Source organism: Accipiter gentilis, chromosome 14 (genome assembly GCF_929443795.1).
Source record: "Accipiter gentilis chromosome 14, bAccGen1.1, whole genome shotgun sequence".
NCBI classification, from domain to species: Eukaryota; Metazoa; Chordata; class Aves; order Accipitriformes; family Accipitridae; genus Astur; species Astur gentilis.
The window spans coordinates 15,240,288-15,258,808 of NC_064893.1; the positions used below are offsets into that span (position 1 = coordinate 15,240,288).

General features: G+C 35.3%; 1 protein-coding gene across 2 annotated transcripts in view; it reads right to left on the bottom strand.

Annotated features, from left to right (window-relative positions):
• The window catches only part of BBS9 (Bardet-Biedl syndrome 9), a 314,570-nt gene that overhangs the window by 179,265 nt on the left and 116,784 nt on the right, over nt 1-18,521 (bottom strand). For both annotated transcript variants that reach the window (XM_049817185.1, XM_049817186.1), the window contains one exon: nt 1,395-1,577. In XM_049817185.1, coding sequence (XP_049673142.1) covers nt 1,395-1,577 — 183 coding nt within the window. The remainder of the gene's footprint in view (nt 1-1,394; nt 1,578-18,521) is intronic.

Below are 18,521 nucleotides of genomic sequence, written 5' to 3' on the forward strand. Positions count from 1 at the left end.
CATGTTTTATCAAAACGTGTCAAAGCAATGCAATTCCTGATGGCAAAATAAAAGTGAGTCACACAAAAAATGGTTGTTTGGGCTTTTACGAGATTCATATGAACTGTCTTTTAATTCCATTCATAGGTACACATACTCCTCAGTTGTGCAGCTTGCTTTTTCAAGTTTAAATGAGGACCTAAAACAAATCTTGACAAAACCTTTTTGCTTTGCCTGCTAAGGGTCAATATCATGTAAAATGCCAAAACACTTTCCACCCCTCAGCGGAAATTGCAGATGATCCTAGATTCACTTGGAAACCACCACAACCTTTCTAAATGGCCACAAACCATTGTAAGTATTACAGGTATGTACCAAAATCCAGATTCACTGTACATTGCAAAAACCCTGTGCAAAGCATGAAAATTAAAATTAATGTGTACTTCGATAATTCTTATTTTTATTCTATAGAAGTAATTTGTGAAAGGTTATGCAGTATACTTTATAGTTCAGATACGTAAAAGAAATGCTTGAGATGTATTAATGTCAGAGTTTATTTCTCTTCTAACTGTGGCACACTGTCTTTAAGTACTTTATCCTAGAACCTAGTAAGAAGGCTGGACTTGAAACTAACTCGAAACTGGAGATCAACTCCAGTTGTTTTAAGTTTAGAACATGCCTTAATTCATCTAAAGCAGTGTTTAGCTGGGGACACCTTGGGTGAGGACAGAATACAGCATTATCTTTCATTACAGACCATTCTCCAAATTTTGCACACAATCTCACATAGTCACACTCATGAAATCAGAGCAGAATTTGCAAGATACCTACACAATGCAGGACTACCTAGAGCATGGTTTAGAGAATACAGGTACATTATCTATTCACAGTATTTTCTTTGTATAACTTTCATCCATTATATAAACCAATGTGCAAACACTGAAGACAACGTATGGCAACTGCTTAATAGATTAAATATATTGTATTACTGTGTACACACGTCTGTATTTTATAGTTCTATTGGAATGTGTGCATGTGAGTACACATGTATGTGTATTATATAGCATTTATGTTACAGTCTTCAAAAACTTGGGGCTATTCTGTTTGTGCTAACAACTGGACAGAAGCTAAAACCAGCTAAACTTACGCGAGACTCTCCTAGCTGGCTTGATAAGTAAGGCTCAAGCAGATGTTAAGTGGTATCACCTATATTATCTCACAAAACATTCTATAATATACTCCTACTTTCCCACTTTCCTGTGAAATCAATGTAGTTTGCATCAAACACCTACTTAATAAGGCTACTAAATCACTTCAAAGGACAGTCTTCAACAAAGTAAATGGGGAAATACGTGAATTTAAGCACTTAAAGCTCTGTAATGAGCATTTTTTGAGTAGCTCTTACAGATTCTTACCAGCTCTTGTGTATCTTCTGCTAATGGCAAAAACGTAGCTTCCAGAATAGCAACTTGATCAGTGCTGAGCTTCTGCCACAGACTAATCAGCATAATCACCAGATGGGTGGCACTTTTCAACTTTGTGAATGCCTGGAATATGTTGGCTTGATTCTCTTCTGCTGCATCTGCTAGAGCTATTACCTGCAAAAATTACAAATGTCTGTTAAGTATAATTTTACCATCCATGAACACTCAACACTGAAATTACATTTGGCACATTCTTGTTTTCCTTTAGAAGATCCTGAGGAATTCTGTTTTCCATAAACACAAACCACAGAGTTACCATTACTAAATGAGTTACCATTTGTCTAGTGTTTTCTTTTCATAGGCAATTTCAAGTCCATATGGCAACAGAATTAATCTATCTGGTACAATCAGTGTAGAAAGGATTCTGTTTAGAGCATATTCTTAAGGCATTCCTGAAATTGATCCCCATCATATCACATAATACATGGTAACAAACTAACTTGCAGGTCTACAACACAGAAGACACTAATCCCTATATGACCAGCAAGCCTACTGTATTAATAAAAAACCAATACATTGATTTTCTGCAATTAAAAATGCAGTATATAATTATTTCCACATGAACGTAACCGCCATCTGTTATTTTATTAACTCTCAGGTCCCTCCAGATTTTGCACTAGTTGCTTCAGCTTTTATGCCAAAACATAAACATTATGGATCATGTATATGAAGGCAATACCACTTTAACTGCCAGACATTATGAAAGAGTTTGCAAAATAAAATAAAATGGCAGATTCACTTCTAAGTTGGTAAGATAGTTTTGCTGAGTACTTCAAGATGGGGAAAAACAGAAGAGCTATTATATGATATTCTACTCAGTTCAGAAATAACTTGTCATTGTATATAATACTGTCCACTCACAGCATTACAAAAATTGGTATTTTGAAAAATATTGCTATAAATGCTTTCTTTCTTGAAATACAATGTTTAGACATTTTCCACCACTGGTGAAAAGTGAAGATGACAGTGATTTCAATATGCAGTTACTATAATTTCAATATGACAACAAGAGATTTTCCACGGTATTTGCACTGAATTACTTCAACTAAAGGAAAGGAACAAAGGTTAGGGGTTTATCCTGGGGAAGCACAACTTACAAGACCTGTTCTCTTGAATGCCATTACATCTTCATGTTGTCTGAATAATACTTGGCCTACAGCAGTGCCAGTTATCTTTACTGTCATTTAAATCAACACAAAGCACCTCCCTCAACCACTTTCTCCTTCTGTTTATTTATCTGCAAAATGGGGTAATAGGTGCTTGATTGGAGTTGTGGAAAGCCTCACAGAAATGCAGTTAAAGTGTAATTAGTATTACAACAGAATTTACAACATTAAACTTGCAGAGCTTGATCCACTAACATTTGGCAACAGAAGGAAAACGAAAATATTATACGATGCATCTTCAGCTGGGAAACTTAGCCAACCAGCTGTTAGCATTTGGTGGAGGAAAACTATTTTTAATCTGCAACACTGGCAGTAGAGATGTGTGTGTGTTCCCTCCAAGCTCCCATGTGACTGGGAAGATAAAGAAAACAGAATTTTAGGGAACTATAAATATGAAACATTTCAAACAAAATGTGTTGATAGCTTTTAGTTTAGATTTTAAAATGCAATGTTTCCAAATAAAATGGAGAACCCACAGGACACTCGTGAGTCCAAACACTACACAAATCAGAGCCAAGTAACTAAACAAAACAACAAAAAAAAGCTCAGCTAACCAGGCAAAGGAGAAGTGAGAGATTAATCCCAAATAGTGAAAACCAACATGACATACTTTGGTTGGAGGAGGGTAACAGTATCATAGACACATCATCTGATGTAATCGTGCCCACGTTCAGTTTGCTCAGACAAAAGCCCTGATTTTTTTCATACCTCATGTTCAGCACGAGGTGGAGTTCCATATTGCAGTTACTTTTCAACAGAGCTGTGCGTGACAAAGCTACATGAAAAACGCAACACTACCTAGTACCCTACATCAGTAGCATCTGACCAGTGTAACCAGTAACTGTATGCACAACACAGCTTCATCTTTCTGAGGAGACAAGCAACAACAGTAGACAAGTTCTCCTCAGTCTGACAGTGCCCTTCACCTATCCTGTTCAATATGAGCATCTGAGAATTTGGGGAAGAAAAATATTCTAAGATGAATTTTACATACTGATGACAATCATCAGTACGCTTCCTATAATACCATTACTGGATGGGACAGTGCAATGGATAAATTCAGAATTCCTGGAATTTGGAATACAGGCAAGTTATCTGTATCCTATTACGGATAATCCTCAGCTAATATCAATTTTGCTAAAGAAGCAGGCAAATACAGTTGCACTTGTGCGACAGCTACCTGAACCCCACTTACACAACAAAGGTAAAGTCATTAATGAACTCCTAGGTGGTGTCTCATTGCTGTGCTGTATTTCAGCTTACACTGTACTGTATAGCTCAGAGGTATAAATCACATAGATAAGCAACTGACATGGCCTTTTACCTTAAGAATTCTTCATTTCAGAATTGGCTTTCTTTCTATTTTATAACCATGAACAAAGGAGATGCTCACCTTTTCATAGGCTATAGATGTAAACCAAATATCCCAGTCCTTCCGAACAACACCTAATGTACCAAGCCTATAAGCTATTCTGAAAGCAGCTTCACAAAAAAACCTAAAAAGTACAACTGTCAAAAAAGTTTGTCTTTGGTACAAAATTTTACAGTTCTGAAGGCACAATAATACAAGACAAATATTATACCGGGGACAGGCCTAAGTTTCTAAATCAGAAGCGCAGTCTTGGAGTGTTGCAGGTCACTGAAATGTACAGCAATTAACTTGTTATATGACAGCTTATACACAAGTTCTACTTTACACTTGCAGAGAAACCAAAGAGGGAAAAAACCATTTCTAAGAACTAATTATTATGTAAATAGACGAAGAAGTGACCTAATAGAGCTTTCTCAGATCCGGACTATCCAGGATAATACAATATTAATTACGATACCATAATGTGGGCACACACAGTCACCAAGATTTTTAAAAAGCCTATACCACAGACAGAAAAAGGTTGTCAAAACAGCACCCTTTGAGATATGCTGAGAACAGAAAGCCAAGGCAACACAGAAAGCAGCTGGAAGGGACTAAAAATAACTTTGACAATACATGGTTCAACAGTAAATGCTTAACATGAGGGGAAAACAAGAAATCACTCCTCACAGAGGAAAACTAAACATCTCCCAGGACATCAGCTATATATTTTAGAAGTGTTCTGCAGTTCTTCATTCAAACACTTGCAGAATTTAAGGATGAGTAAGTTTTAAAAACATGACATTCACATTTTTAATTCTTTTACTTTCACCTGAACATTATGTCTAGTTGTATTTTACGACAGTTGAGGCATCCTGAAGAGACTAGGATCTCAGTTTGTGACTATTTTCACAGAGTAGGTTGAAAAATATATTGCAACTGGCAGTCCCAAGTGTAGCTTAGATGCAGATTTTTAGACAAACTGCAAACTATCAAGTAAAAAGTCCATTTATACTGCATAAGGCCTATCATTGCCTAGTTAATGTTTCTCTTTCTTTAGTATCACAAAGCTTTCAAACAAAGAAAGCTAAAAATAAGGTTTTCAAACTTTCTTTCTAAAAGCAATGGAGAAAGGAAAGCGGCTGATGCAGGAAAGATTTAAGAGGTGCTGGAATGGGTTGAAAGTACAGTATCAAATATATATTTTTACAACTGATCAAAACTTGCTTTTCATTTACATCCTTTTATGTTTAATTTTTTCTGACTAAATTCTTGCTCTGTTCCAAAACACCTACCTACAGCAAAGTAAGGCAGTTGTTAATAAAAGCATGCTGTGAAAAGAAAAGAAAGAAAGAATAACTATTCTCTAAATTAAGATGATATTTAAGACTTTTACTAAATTTCATATTCACAGTTGCAAAGGTAGAACTGAAATCCAGAAATATTTTTATAATCTTGAGAACTTCACCCCTCAACACTATTACCAGGATTTGACTGCAATAATTTCCAAGCATAGAGCATTTCTCATGTTTTCAGCCTTAAGTTTTTAAGCAGAAAGATTTCTCTCTATGCTTATTTCATTGCTAAGCAGACCTTAGAAGACGTCAAGCATTTGAAAACTGTAAACTAATGGTGATTCAAGTTTTAAAAACAATCAGATTTCTCCATTATTAGTGCCTACCTAATGATATTTTTTTAGGGCATTGTTTAACATTCAGCAATAACTTCAAAATTACTAATCCCTCTTGAAAAAGGCTTGCAACATACCCACTCTTGTATATTCAGATGAGTTTCTTGGGGCAGTAATGAACATCACTCTCCCAGGCTTATTCCAATAATAAAAAACAACCATACAAATACTATTCCAAAAATACAAAATGCCTTCTTATTAGCTGGCTAGGAAGTTGAAGAAAACTTTGAAAAACTAAAGGGCAAGAAATTAGTTCCAAGAAGCTTTCTTTTGATTTGGTAGTATATTTTCTTGGAGACCCTAACACTGTTGGGACTGAAGACTCTTACAGGTTTTACGCCATATTCTAAAATGGAGAACAGGAAATGTGGCTGACAATTTGTTGTTCTTTTTTTAAAACAGCCAAGAAAAACATAACTGTTCACCATTGGTGAAACTTTAGCCAACTAGTCTTACTGTCACCTAGTTCTATCACACTGGGTTCAGCTTCCAGTAAATTTGAAGTATCTTCACTTGATTTAGCAGAAATCAAGTTTGAAAAGAACGGAAGTTTGGCATTTAAGGAACACAGAATCTCTTTACTTTTCATTCACAGCACTCAGGAGCAAGCCTTCTAAGCAAAATTTGTTAAAATACGAAAAATAACACCAGAAATGTAATTATTCTCAAATGTATACCGGGACGATGAATTATCAAGGCTATTATGTACTCCACAGTAAATTAATCCATAATCAAAGCCTTTATACCTGGTTTCAAAAGAGCCATTCTGTACACAATTATACAAGCAAAAACAGAGATCACAAGCTCACAGGTCTCATCTGGCAATCTTTCTTATGGAATACTTTATTGCAAGGTAGTTAGTTGATCCGACCCATCCGACCCATCCAACTATTTTTAAACAAAATTAGATCTTCATAAAGCAGGATTTTAATGCATATAAAGCAGAAAAAATAGAGATCTGAGAAATGCTAGGATGACTGCTTGTTCATTCGCATTGCAACAGGTCATTTACTACTACTCTATTTCACACTTTTCCCCATTCACTCATTTTAGAGAAGGAAATACAACTCAGTTACTAAATCTATAATAAGATATAACAGATTTGGGGGGGGTCAGAAGTCTCCATCACATATCCTCGTTCACATAGAACATGTAAGCATTTGAAGTCAAGTATTTTCTTCCTTACAAGCCCCTTTGTTTACCTTGCACACATGGCGCGCAGACACATACAAAAGCTAAGACACCAGCAAAGCAAACATTTAAGACAAACAAGACAACATAAGCGATAATATCAATTTAATTAAATCCTGAATATCCCTTATTCTTGGAGTAAACTTTTTTTTTTAGGGGCAATTCTCAAAGTAGTGTACAAAGTAACAAAACAGTGATTAGCAGCCTGATTCCCTGTGCGGACCATCTCACTCAGCAACCATTGTGTGCACAGCTTTTGACAGGTGACTAAAGCTTTATGGAATGCAGGCAAAGATATCCATGTCAGAGAGAGATCTTTATCAAACACTCCATCACCAGAAAGAATAACCAGGTCAGTCCCGCAAGGGAGCACTTCTAAATGCTGTGGTGTTCCCACAGCGCTGCAATGGGTACGTGAGAGGGCACGTTGGGATTAAGTACCTCAGGCCAGAATTATCTAACCCTTGTAAAAATGCTTCAGCTAGTGCTAACCATGACCGCAGTTTTTAAAACTGTGGCATAGGCCCACCTTGATAACAACAAAGCATCAATTCACTAGGCACCAAATACTCAACTTTCAAGTGAAGCTCAACATGACCTCAATCTAAGAAGACAGCAGAGACAAAAGACATTGCAGCATGACGACCCATGCTTTATCTGCATGCACCCAGCTACCTCCTGAAATTCTATTGCCTCACTTGACAAACATGAAATAATTGATCATCACAAGTAACTACTACAGCAATCTGTGCCTCTGGAAACTAGAATAGACAGATTAAGGAAATACTCAAGGTTGCAAGGGAAGTTGTGTGGTTTTGTTTTCTTCTATGTTATTTCCATGACAGAATCATCATTAACAGCTCTACTGCACCTTTCTAAATTGAAATTTGCCACAAAGCACTATCATCTACAAGCACAACAAAGGTTACAGGTTAAGATGGCAGTTAAACACTCTTGTAAGATCCAAATGCATGTTCAGAATCCTCTTTTGAAACTTCAGATATATTAAACCTGTGTCTTACCTCCACAAACTAACGTGACATAGTGGATTATTATCATGGAGAGTCACGCTGCATCATTTATTTAGTTTTTAGAACTAGTTACAACAATGTTAATAAGAAAATTTTTTGGGATAAAGTAACTATCATTTCAGCTACACAGACTCATACTAGTATAAATATGGTCCGTTCAAAAGGAAAAAGAGATCTCTACCCTTTTCATTTTTCTGCTTTAGAACATTTGATAAGAAAACAGGCTATTACTTTGTCTTCACAAGTGTCTCTTTCCCCAGCTTTTATCTATACCACTATACTCTTAACTAGAAATTGTTTTGAAAATTACAGCAAAATATTTAGTGGGTTCAGAACCCTGGGCACTGGAGTGCACTATCCAAAAGTACTTGATGGTTAATACATTGAAACTCAAATTAAAAGCCTGATAGATCGATGTTACCCTGCTCTGTAGGGAATTTCTATTTTGTCTGGACTAAGTATTTAAACAAGCTATGACAGTAAAATCCAAGCATGAAGACCACCTGGTTAGCTCTACTTTAAATGGGTACAATCTAATCAAAAGAAGAAGATTCATATTCCTCTTCATATGCATAAATCAATTTTGAAAATTTTTCTGTCTTAGCAATACTAAAGTAGTGGCAAAAACCTGCTTGTTTGCATCACTGTTGCCAGTTTACTGGTTTTATTTATATACATCTTAGTGTTGTATACTGCTACCTATCATTATCTGAGAGCTTCCTTGTTTAAATCCATGGTAACAGAAAAGAAGAATTCCTGTTGTGTCTGGTGTTCCATCTGCAATAAGGATTACAGTTAGGATTACTTTAACTTGATTTATATACTTTTTTCTATTTGCTTGTTTGTTTTTTTTCCAAAAGGGTTTAACATTTTTGAGAAGCCAGATAAATTAATATGGTCAATATGAAGAATACGTAGAAAAAAATTATTTAAATACCTGACACTTGACCTCCTCTTGATAGCCCATCCATGAGTAGATATTGCAGCCAGTTTTGCATGTGAGTAATTGCTTGTTATTTGGTACAGCTATTAAATACCAAGATGGGGCAAAAAAAAAAATTCTTGAAGAAAGGCTAAAAACATATTCAAAATACATATAATACTTTCCAATACATTTAGAAGCAAGTTCTACATTATAAAATCCAAATGTAGAAGTGGAGTTATAAAATTAGTAGCTTATCTGAGTGAAATAACATCTGTTGGAAATTACACAAAACCCAAGAAACCAGTGAGTTACAATAAACCCTTTAGTTACCCCTTCAAAACAAAAGTTGCATTTAAGCATAGGGATATGCTAAATAACACACAGATATGTCACAGAATCTCTGATAGTAAAAGAATATTGAAGACAGAGTTTCACTGTAAAGCTGTGGTTGAACTGGCAGCAATGTAGAAAAAAATACAGCCAAACATTAGCTAAATGGATGAGCTTATCATATTCCTGCCTGGAACCCTCCATCTATAGAAAAAGAAAGAAAATAAAAAAGGAACCACCTGAAGTAACATTACAGTGTATTCAACAGCAGCTCTTCAGGTGGTATCAAACGAACATATATTTTTAGGTCACTGAATTTGTTGTGCTGCAGATAATGGCCAATGATGCTCATTCTTCTGCACACCTGGAACTGCACCTTCTAACTCTCTTCCCTCAAAATGACAAATTAAGAAAATTTCCACCTGAAATACCCTGCTAATTCACAAGCACAAAGCCCACAGAAACAGAATCAGGTGCAGTTTTCTTTACATGCACACCTGCCCTAGCCACACAATAAACTCAGGCAGTGCATTCTGCCAGTTAAGCCTAGGAGTTAGAACTTAAAACAGAAATCAAAATATAAAACCAATATAAGCATATATTCGTCCCCCAAACTGGTTCATCTTAAGTTCAAGATAAGACCAGCTGCAAAACTAGTAATTATTTTAGTGCATAAAAATTATTTTATCACAGGATTATTCTGATGAAGTAAGTATGTCTCACCATAGGCTATGGATTGGTGTCCAGTATAGTAAATGCCAACATTATATAGTCGTGTAAATATTTACAGGATTGGGGCTTTACTATTAATCATAACATCCTTTGTTGTTGTCCTGCTGCACTTCTAAATATAACTGGATATATGGCTTTCTAACATTCTTTCCAAAATACATTATTTAATGATGCACTTATAATCTCTTAGCCTTTGAGAAATGTCATGAAAAAAAGAGTTCAAAATCAGCAGTATAGGCAAAAGTCCTTCACCTATGGCTTTGGAAATACGACTTTTTCCCTACTTTCAGTAGGGCAACTTCTAACTCCACTCATATCCCACACTGCTGTTCTTTTCCGTAAAATAAATGAAAAGACAGAAGAGTTAACAAACATTAAAGAAACTCCTTCCAATATGTTCAGCACCAATTCTCTACTGAAAGAACAGCTGTGTGGCAAACTTGCCAATTTTTGAGATAAACACATTTTTCACCTAGCCTCACTACCTATGTACCCTGGTGTGCTGACAGAAAAGCAAGACTGTTCAGGCCACCTAGAATTAAAGGGGGAACAAACTCTCACCTTCAAAAAGCCGTTGGAGACACACTCAAAAAGATTCAAAGTTCAATTCAACTCTACTTCCTAGAAGAAAGCCATTTTTTCCATAAAGGAAAAAAAGTGTTAAACAGCCTACCATCAAATGCACAAGAATTAATGCATTTATATTGCAGCCTTCCATGCAAACATTTCATTCCTCAACTTCTCCTTTATTCTAACAGGCAGCTGAGTCTATGGAGGAGATGGGACAAGATGTGTAATGTCTTTTTTAAGTCCTGTTGACTTAGACTAAGATTCCCACTGGGGCTGCTAGAAGTAGGGGAGCAGAGGAAAAAGATAGCAAGTGTCAGGTAAGGTACTCTCCAGTGTCTGAAATGTGATAATTAACCTTGTAACTTAGTTTTAAATCTAGAAAAATCTCATTGTCTGAGCAGAAGTCTATGGATAGTTCTACTGTGTGATATTTGGATTAACAAATAGTACCCTCAATGACATAGAGCAGGAAAGAGCTCGTTTTTCAACACTAATATATAACCACACACAAATGCGCCCCACTAAATTATTAACAAATGCTCTTACCGATTTTGGCTAAGATAGGCTTTCTGATAAGAAAAGATTTTCCTTTCAAAAAAAAGCTCAATTTAAACACTTGTCTTGTTCCCCTGATGTAATACAGCTGAAGTTCATGCCCTGGTTCTGTCAAATCTAATAGTTTTAACTTAGTTTCAACCATTACTGGTCATAACAAGATGTATTCAAAAGTGTGTTTATGTTTGCTTTATTCTATTGCATCAAAGTTAGGAAAACACATCTGGGTACCGCACATTGTAGCCACACTGCAGACCAAAAATCCAGATAAACGTTTTGTCTAGAGAGATGACTAAATAAGTTGGCCAAATATCAGAACAAATTCACTTTGATGTTTCAAGTTGGTGGAGCTCAGAAACATGACCTAAGTTATACAGTTACATCCTCTGAAAGAGTAGCAACCATCTCTTCCTCTAGCATCTGCTGGGAGGAAAAAAAAAAAAAAAAAAAGCAGCATTCGTTATGAATGATGGCACAACTTAACATGAATAAAATCACAGGAACCTAAAGAAAAACATTTGTCTACCTTCACTCATATTCATGAATAGTTCATATTCATACCTTTTTCAGGACCATCTCCAGTGCTTACCTCCACTGTTACCAAAAATGCCTTGGAGTCTGCTTAGGAGTACATAGAGAAGGATGGCATTTGAGATTCACATTGCAGGTGCACACAGCTAAACTCAGACTGCATGGACAGGTTCCATGTAAGCAATTCCCTCAGAGTGATATGGAACCACTTGTCAGAAATTAATGATGAAAATATATAAAAATAGTTAAAACTTCATATGAGGTGTAGAACTAACTGAACTCCATTGATCACGTAAGAAAGCAGACAGCTGGCACGTTAAATGATTGGACTGGAAAGAATTACTGAGCACCATTCCTGTGGGAAGTAGTACTAAAGAAAACCTGCTGCGCAATGAGAATATGAACCAAACATTCTGTTCTTTTTCTAAATGGAAAATTCCTAAGGGAAAATATAAAAGAAAGAACATTTCCCAAAGGAAATAACTCCATTGCAAAGCTTACCGTTAAAGGAACTGGAGGAAGAAATGTCCTCTACCCTCACAAAGCAAAGAAACTATGAAGAACCAGGAAGATAGCAGCCTTGCTTTCTTTTGGAGCAAATACAACATAGCTGTTTAAAACAGAGTGAGATCCACAAAGACAAATTCTAAGATGAGGTGGCTAGTTTCCCTTAATTTCCTCTATAAACTGTGGAGGGACCACTGCCTTTTTTTTTTTTTTTTTTTACCCATAGAAGATATCTAACTTTCAGTGCCTTTGACTCCAGAAGATCCTTCTTTCTCTCCATTGACTATGAAGGAAATCTAACTTCTCTAGAGGAAAACCGCTTTTGTGAATCTCGCTCACCCATAGCATAACAAAGCAAACCCAATCTATTCAAGAGATATGCATAAATGATCCTTTAGCAGTAAATGCTGTAATAAAACATATAAGAAATAGTATTAAAGGACAATTTCATCTCATTAGAGTCAATCTTCATTATCAATAAGTACCTTTCCCTGAACTTTATTGAAATAAGCAACTGAATAACAGACTTTAAGCAAGATGTTGCTATGTGCTTAAGTACTCCAGTATAGATGTACTCTTGTGCCTCACCATACTGTACATCAGTACAGTACAGTACCTTAAAATTTCTCCCTCCTCTATACAGTTTATCTTTCTTCTTCCTTAAAAACAGCTATAAAAGTTGGAGGACATTACAAATTTTAATTTTTACAATATCGGCTATCCTTAATACAGCATTTGTAGGCATGAGTTAGTGATCATTCCATAAGTACTAACAAGACAGGCCAAGAGTAAAATTTTTGCAACATATATGCTCATGAATGGCATTTTTTCCACAGTGTTCACAATACTTCAAGACAGAAGTAAAATATAGAGAACAGCCAATTTCATGTGATCAGAGTGGTTTTCCAGATTTCCATTAAAACTGAAGTACGGAATTCAAGGGAACATTTTGAAAAATAGTAACTTAACACTGCACTGAGTATTGAAGGATCTTGTTTGAATTTTTTTTATTTACAAATTAACAAAGCACAGTAACCAATTTTGTAATTTATATATTGGTAATTTCCCACACAGACAGTCTTTGGTAATTCTACATAAGGAGCATTTCCAGCCTTTCACTACCATCTGGAGCTATTTCCATTCCTTTCTACAGGGAAGTCTTTCAGTTAAAGGCACAGGTTCTTTCCCACATCACAGACAAAGACAACTATACACACACTGAGGTTTCCTCAGCTAGCAGTTTGACTCCCTTTGTACATACTCAGTTGACAAAGCTTTAACTACCTTTTTTACAGCAACTGTGCATTACAGTCTGCACGTCACTTGCTCGATTAGCATTCTTCATCTCAGTAGAATAACTGAACTGCCAACATAAAGAGCCATGGCAGGTGAAGTAGTTTCAAAAATATATTAACAACCTGTACCCCTAAGTTATGTGTTTCTGAAAATCTCACTCTTCTTCAAAAGTATGCATCCAGAAAGAAGTTCTCATTGCTTTATTCTGTAGCAAAAAATAAAGCTATCCCCAAGACTGTCAGGTCACTTGGCACTACGTTAAGCCTCTAACAGCCACTTAAGGCAGAGAATAGAGCAATGACTACATCGCACCACTTACCAGCCCTCCTGTTCTGGACATCGGAGACACACCTCAAGTAACTCCTTAGGATCAAATACAAAGCTATCTACAATATAGTTAGGTTCCATTTTCCACAACTCCTGTTTGCCTGGGACAGTCCGTCTCCTGTAAATGACTACTGAAATCTACCTTTCCTCCCTTTACCCCCTTCTCTTCAATATACCCTTGAAGGATAATAGGTGTCTTGAGGTGTGTACACATCAAAGCACGAATCGTCAGTGTCAAACTCAGGACTTCACCTGACAGCAAAAGCATAACATCCAAAGTAAAATGAAAAAGGAAAGTAGGAATAAGTAAACAGTTCAAAGCAGGTTACACAGTGGTATTCACCACAACTTTTTCTTCCGCATAGTAGCACAATACTAAAGATATAAAATTCCCAACACCCTCCCTCACTGTGAATAATAACATGTTTAAATCTGCAAAAGCAGCCAAGAAAGCTGTCCACAGACAAATTAACCACAGACATTTTAGTTCCCTTAAGAACAAAATTTTAGTACATTTGGTTTTGGATTCATGATCTATACAGCTCAAAAGTTAAATAATTCTGGCTATAAGTAAACCCAAGCTTTACCTAGAAACTGTTAAGAATATTTATTTTCCCATTGAAACAAGCCATTCCAACCTAAGTCTATATACCACATACTTCTGTATAAAATGTAAAATACAGTTTAAAAACAACCAACACAAATCCAAAGCAAACCAGTATCCTTTATTTGGGACTCAGTTGGTTAAAGCATCAGGTTTAAGAAAGGATCGACATGAGAGTTGTTGTTTGGACCCTTGGGGGCCCAATCCACAGAAAACAAAGTTCCACTACTTCAAGTGACATATGAACAAGGACAGCATGTAAACACAATACCATATTGAAGTTATTTTAAGTTGTTTTCCATTTTCTGTGTCACAGATAAGACATATTCCTAGTATTAAAAAAAGCTACAGGTAAAAAATATTTCGTGATAGAGGCAAGTGATTTTAAAATACCGTCAGAATGGTTATTCTCTGTTTGAACCTGAAGTTTTATCACAAGCAATAGTACGCTGAATTCACATAGCAAGCAAGTTTTGAAACAGAATACTATACATTGTAGACTCAACTACAATATGCATCTATACTATAAAAAAAGTATTACAAGTAAGACTTAAAAACTACAGTATAGAACACACCTCACATGCCTCTGATAACTGAGAGTCACAGTGCTTACGTGCCAAGTTATACACAAAAAGGCCTATATGTTCATTAGAAAGTCTCACTGATGTGGTCAACACTAGGGCAAAATGAACCACAAGTTGGGGAAAAAAATCATTGTATCCTGCAGTCATCTATTCTAGTATGTCCTGAGCACTGTAAAATTCATTAATTATAAGTAAATTTCTTAAATACAGAATATGTAGGTCAAACTTCATACTCTCATTTTTTTCACAAATCTAAACCCATGGATTTTTGCTCCACAATTGTTCTATAGTAAGTCTGTAAAAAATTAAACGTTGACCAATTATAAAAAATGAAATTGACTCTACATTAATAAAGCCAGAAATTTTCCTTAAGTCAAAGAAAGCTTTCTCACTGACTTCAGCATAACTGAGATTTTAGACAAGGAATCAAATGCAAAATGTAAACAAGCTAGTAAAATACATTTCCTCCAATATATAATCCTAATTCTTAACAATATAATTATATAGTAATAATATAAAAATATACTAAATACATGTAATTCTTAAGATATAATTCTATTCTTAAATAGCAGTTTTCTGTATGTAGATAAAACATATTCAGCCTCTATCACTCATAACAATATTCACAGAAACAGAAAAACTGAAACTGTCCTGAACTTTAGCAAAAAGCTACCCCGATGTAATAATTCACTTGATAAAAAGTAGCTCCACATTAAATGAAGAAAATTCTTTCCCCAAAAGTTAACATTTAGCATTTTCAACATTCAAAGATCACTAACATTATCAGGAGTTATTATCAGAGTACTGATGGACAAAATCCCTTTCAAAATGGCAAGGGGGTACTTCTGTCAGTAATTATCCCCACTAATTGGAAACTGCCCTCTTTCATTTAGTCTCTTCTAGTGAATGCTCCTCTTATCTGTTTTTCTCCATGTGATATCAGCCAGTGCCCCTCTCAATTCACCTGCTGCTTCATTTAACAGTCTTACCCCTCCATAATCACTCATTTTCTTTTCAAATATCTTCCAATTTTCAACATGTTTCAACTGGGCATTTCTCAATTTATTTATTTCTTATCAATCTATGAAAATATTGCAAAGATATTTTTTTTTTTTGGTCACTTGACGTAACTTCTAATGGTAGATGAGTTAGGAGCATACCTTATGTGTGACAGGACATCAAGATACTCTCAGCTTTGATGACCATGTTTCACAGATGACATACAGACTTTACAAAAAGGTTATCACCTGAACCTGTAATCCACCTACAGCTCTTTGAAAAGCAGTGTAGTTTTAGCCCCCTGTCCTTTATCCTCAGGTACCCATAATCTTCCCTGTCTTTTTGTGGTGATTTTGCAAAACAATATCCATAATGAACAGTAGAAATAGGAGGCAAACTATGCAGAATTAACAAAAATGGTAGTTACAAAACAGAATCCTGAACATACAGCTTTTTCCTTAACCACTGCATAATAAAATTCAATAGCATATAATCAATAAGGGGTTTTATGGAAACTGAACATAAATTACTTTTTTAATAATTTAAACTAAACATATAATTAAAGGAATACAAATAAAAATCTCATATCTTTCCATAAATTGTATCAACTATTATTGATTATATTACACTTCTACATAACTTTCTAACACAACTCCATTTCAGCCATTCCATTATTTTACCCAAGATTAATGTCAGGCCAACATCCTTACACTACCTCAGCCTTCCTTTAATTCATCTGAACATCAGCTTTACCCAGTTTTCTGGAACCACCCTCCTTTGTCACTTCTTATTAACCTTACTTGTAGAGGGAACTGTTTGTCCAAACCTTTAAAATTCTTAAATACGAGCTAAACTGAGGATTTTTAAAGGTTTATAGTAATGTTTAATATTCTCCTTAGTGACTACTGGAAACTACTACATCATTTGATCAGAACACAACTTTTCCCTTCAGATCAATGAAGAACATATATTCAATATTTCTGATTCTTGAAGATACTATGTTGCATCACAGCTGCAAAAAAAATAATCCATAAAACAACAATTCTAATGGAAAAAGGTGTCTAATATGAATACAACAGTCTCAGGTAAGTGGAACTTTTCAGATTCTTGAAGATTTAAATGCAAAATAATACTCTGACATCCTTGTTTGCAGAACGGCCCCCTCATACTGACCCTTATATGTACATTTCAAAATCCATCAGAAGAAAGCTGGAGGAAAAATATGCTATTAACTAATTAACTTAAATATGCAGGGGATCTAGCAGGTTTCTTCTCTATCGTGCTGTGGTCTTTTATCCCTATCTTCTGTTCTCAATCTGATACTGCTTCAAGACACATAAATACCTCTGCAGGAAAGAAAACTCACACCTCCACTAAACTGATGCTTAGAGCTTTTCCTTTAATCTGTGTCACAAATGTAATTACAACTGAAATAGTTGTTAATTTTATAATTTTTATTTCCTTCCATTTCGCTCTGATTTAAAAGCATCTGATGCTGCAAGTTCAATAAGCAAAATATCAGCACATTTGCTTTGTTAACCCAACAAAGTCATTACAACTCATTTTTTAAGAGTTCAGTTTAGATACACAGAAAATGTATGTTTTATTAGCAGTGTGTTCTTAGACTTCATATGATGAGAAAACTATCTCACTATATATACAGATATTTTAGTATGTAAACACATTGTGAAATGTGTTTGAAAGCACCAGTGGCATTTATGATTATAATGCTGATGTGCTTGTCAATTTGCTACAAGATGATTATACCATCAAATAAGGTCTTGGGTGGCTGTAATTAAACCTTCCACTACATTTTACCTTATTCAAACTTCTGATTATATTACAAAAGCTTCATGTAAACTGGAAGCACGCAGGCAGTTAAGTTTCACCATAATACAGTATCACTCAATAGGTGTTTGCTTCTCAGTAAGGGTCAGATTTTGCTTATAATCTATGGCCCTCTAAATTGGCTGGGACACTAGTTTTACTCAGGATTTGTCATGGGAGTTAAGATATGCAGTATTCAACCACTAAACATTCCTGGGTTCTATTCTCCACAGCTAGGGAGAATACCGAGTAGGATATTTCTAGAATAGGATATTTTGAGAGAGAGAGAATTTGTATATTCTCTCTATATATGGAGAATATGTATATTCTATATATAATATAGAAAAGGATATTTTTAGGGACTCAGCTTCACTGCTGAAAACTATTCTCTCAAGAAAGCAATCACTATTTGAGTAACTGTCAGGCAAAACATGAGACTTCTCTGTCTGGTCCTATTCCTAGTCATTTTTAGGAGTCAAACAAGTAAAGAGCTTTTCCCTATAACCCATTACAACTACTTTTATTGATGTTCTAGTAATTGGTGATGTGGCAATAGGCACCAGTACACCTGTCAAAACAATTACCTGAATAAAATCCCTGTAATTGAAAGGCTAATACATTAACCCATGGTGCCATGTGCTATGTGGGTAGCAAGAAAAGCTTATGCTTTCTTAACATCTTCACTGCATTCTTTCCAACCTTATTCTGACTGCTTGGCAGCCCATGAAATTATTTTAACATAGAATTGCCCTATTTTAAAAATAAATTGGGCTCTTTTATCCATAATATATTGCTTTAGTTCAAGAACTAATAGAAAAATCAAGAACAGTAAACTCCCATCA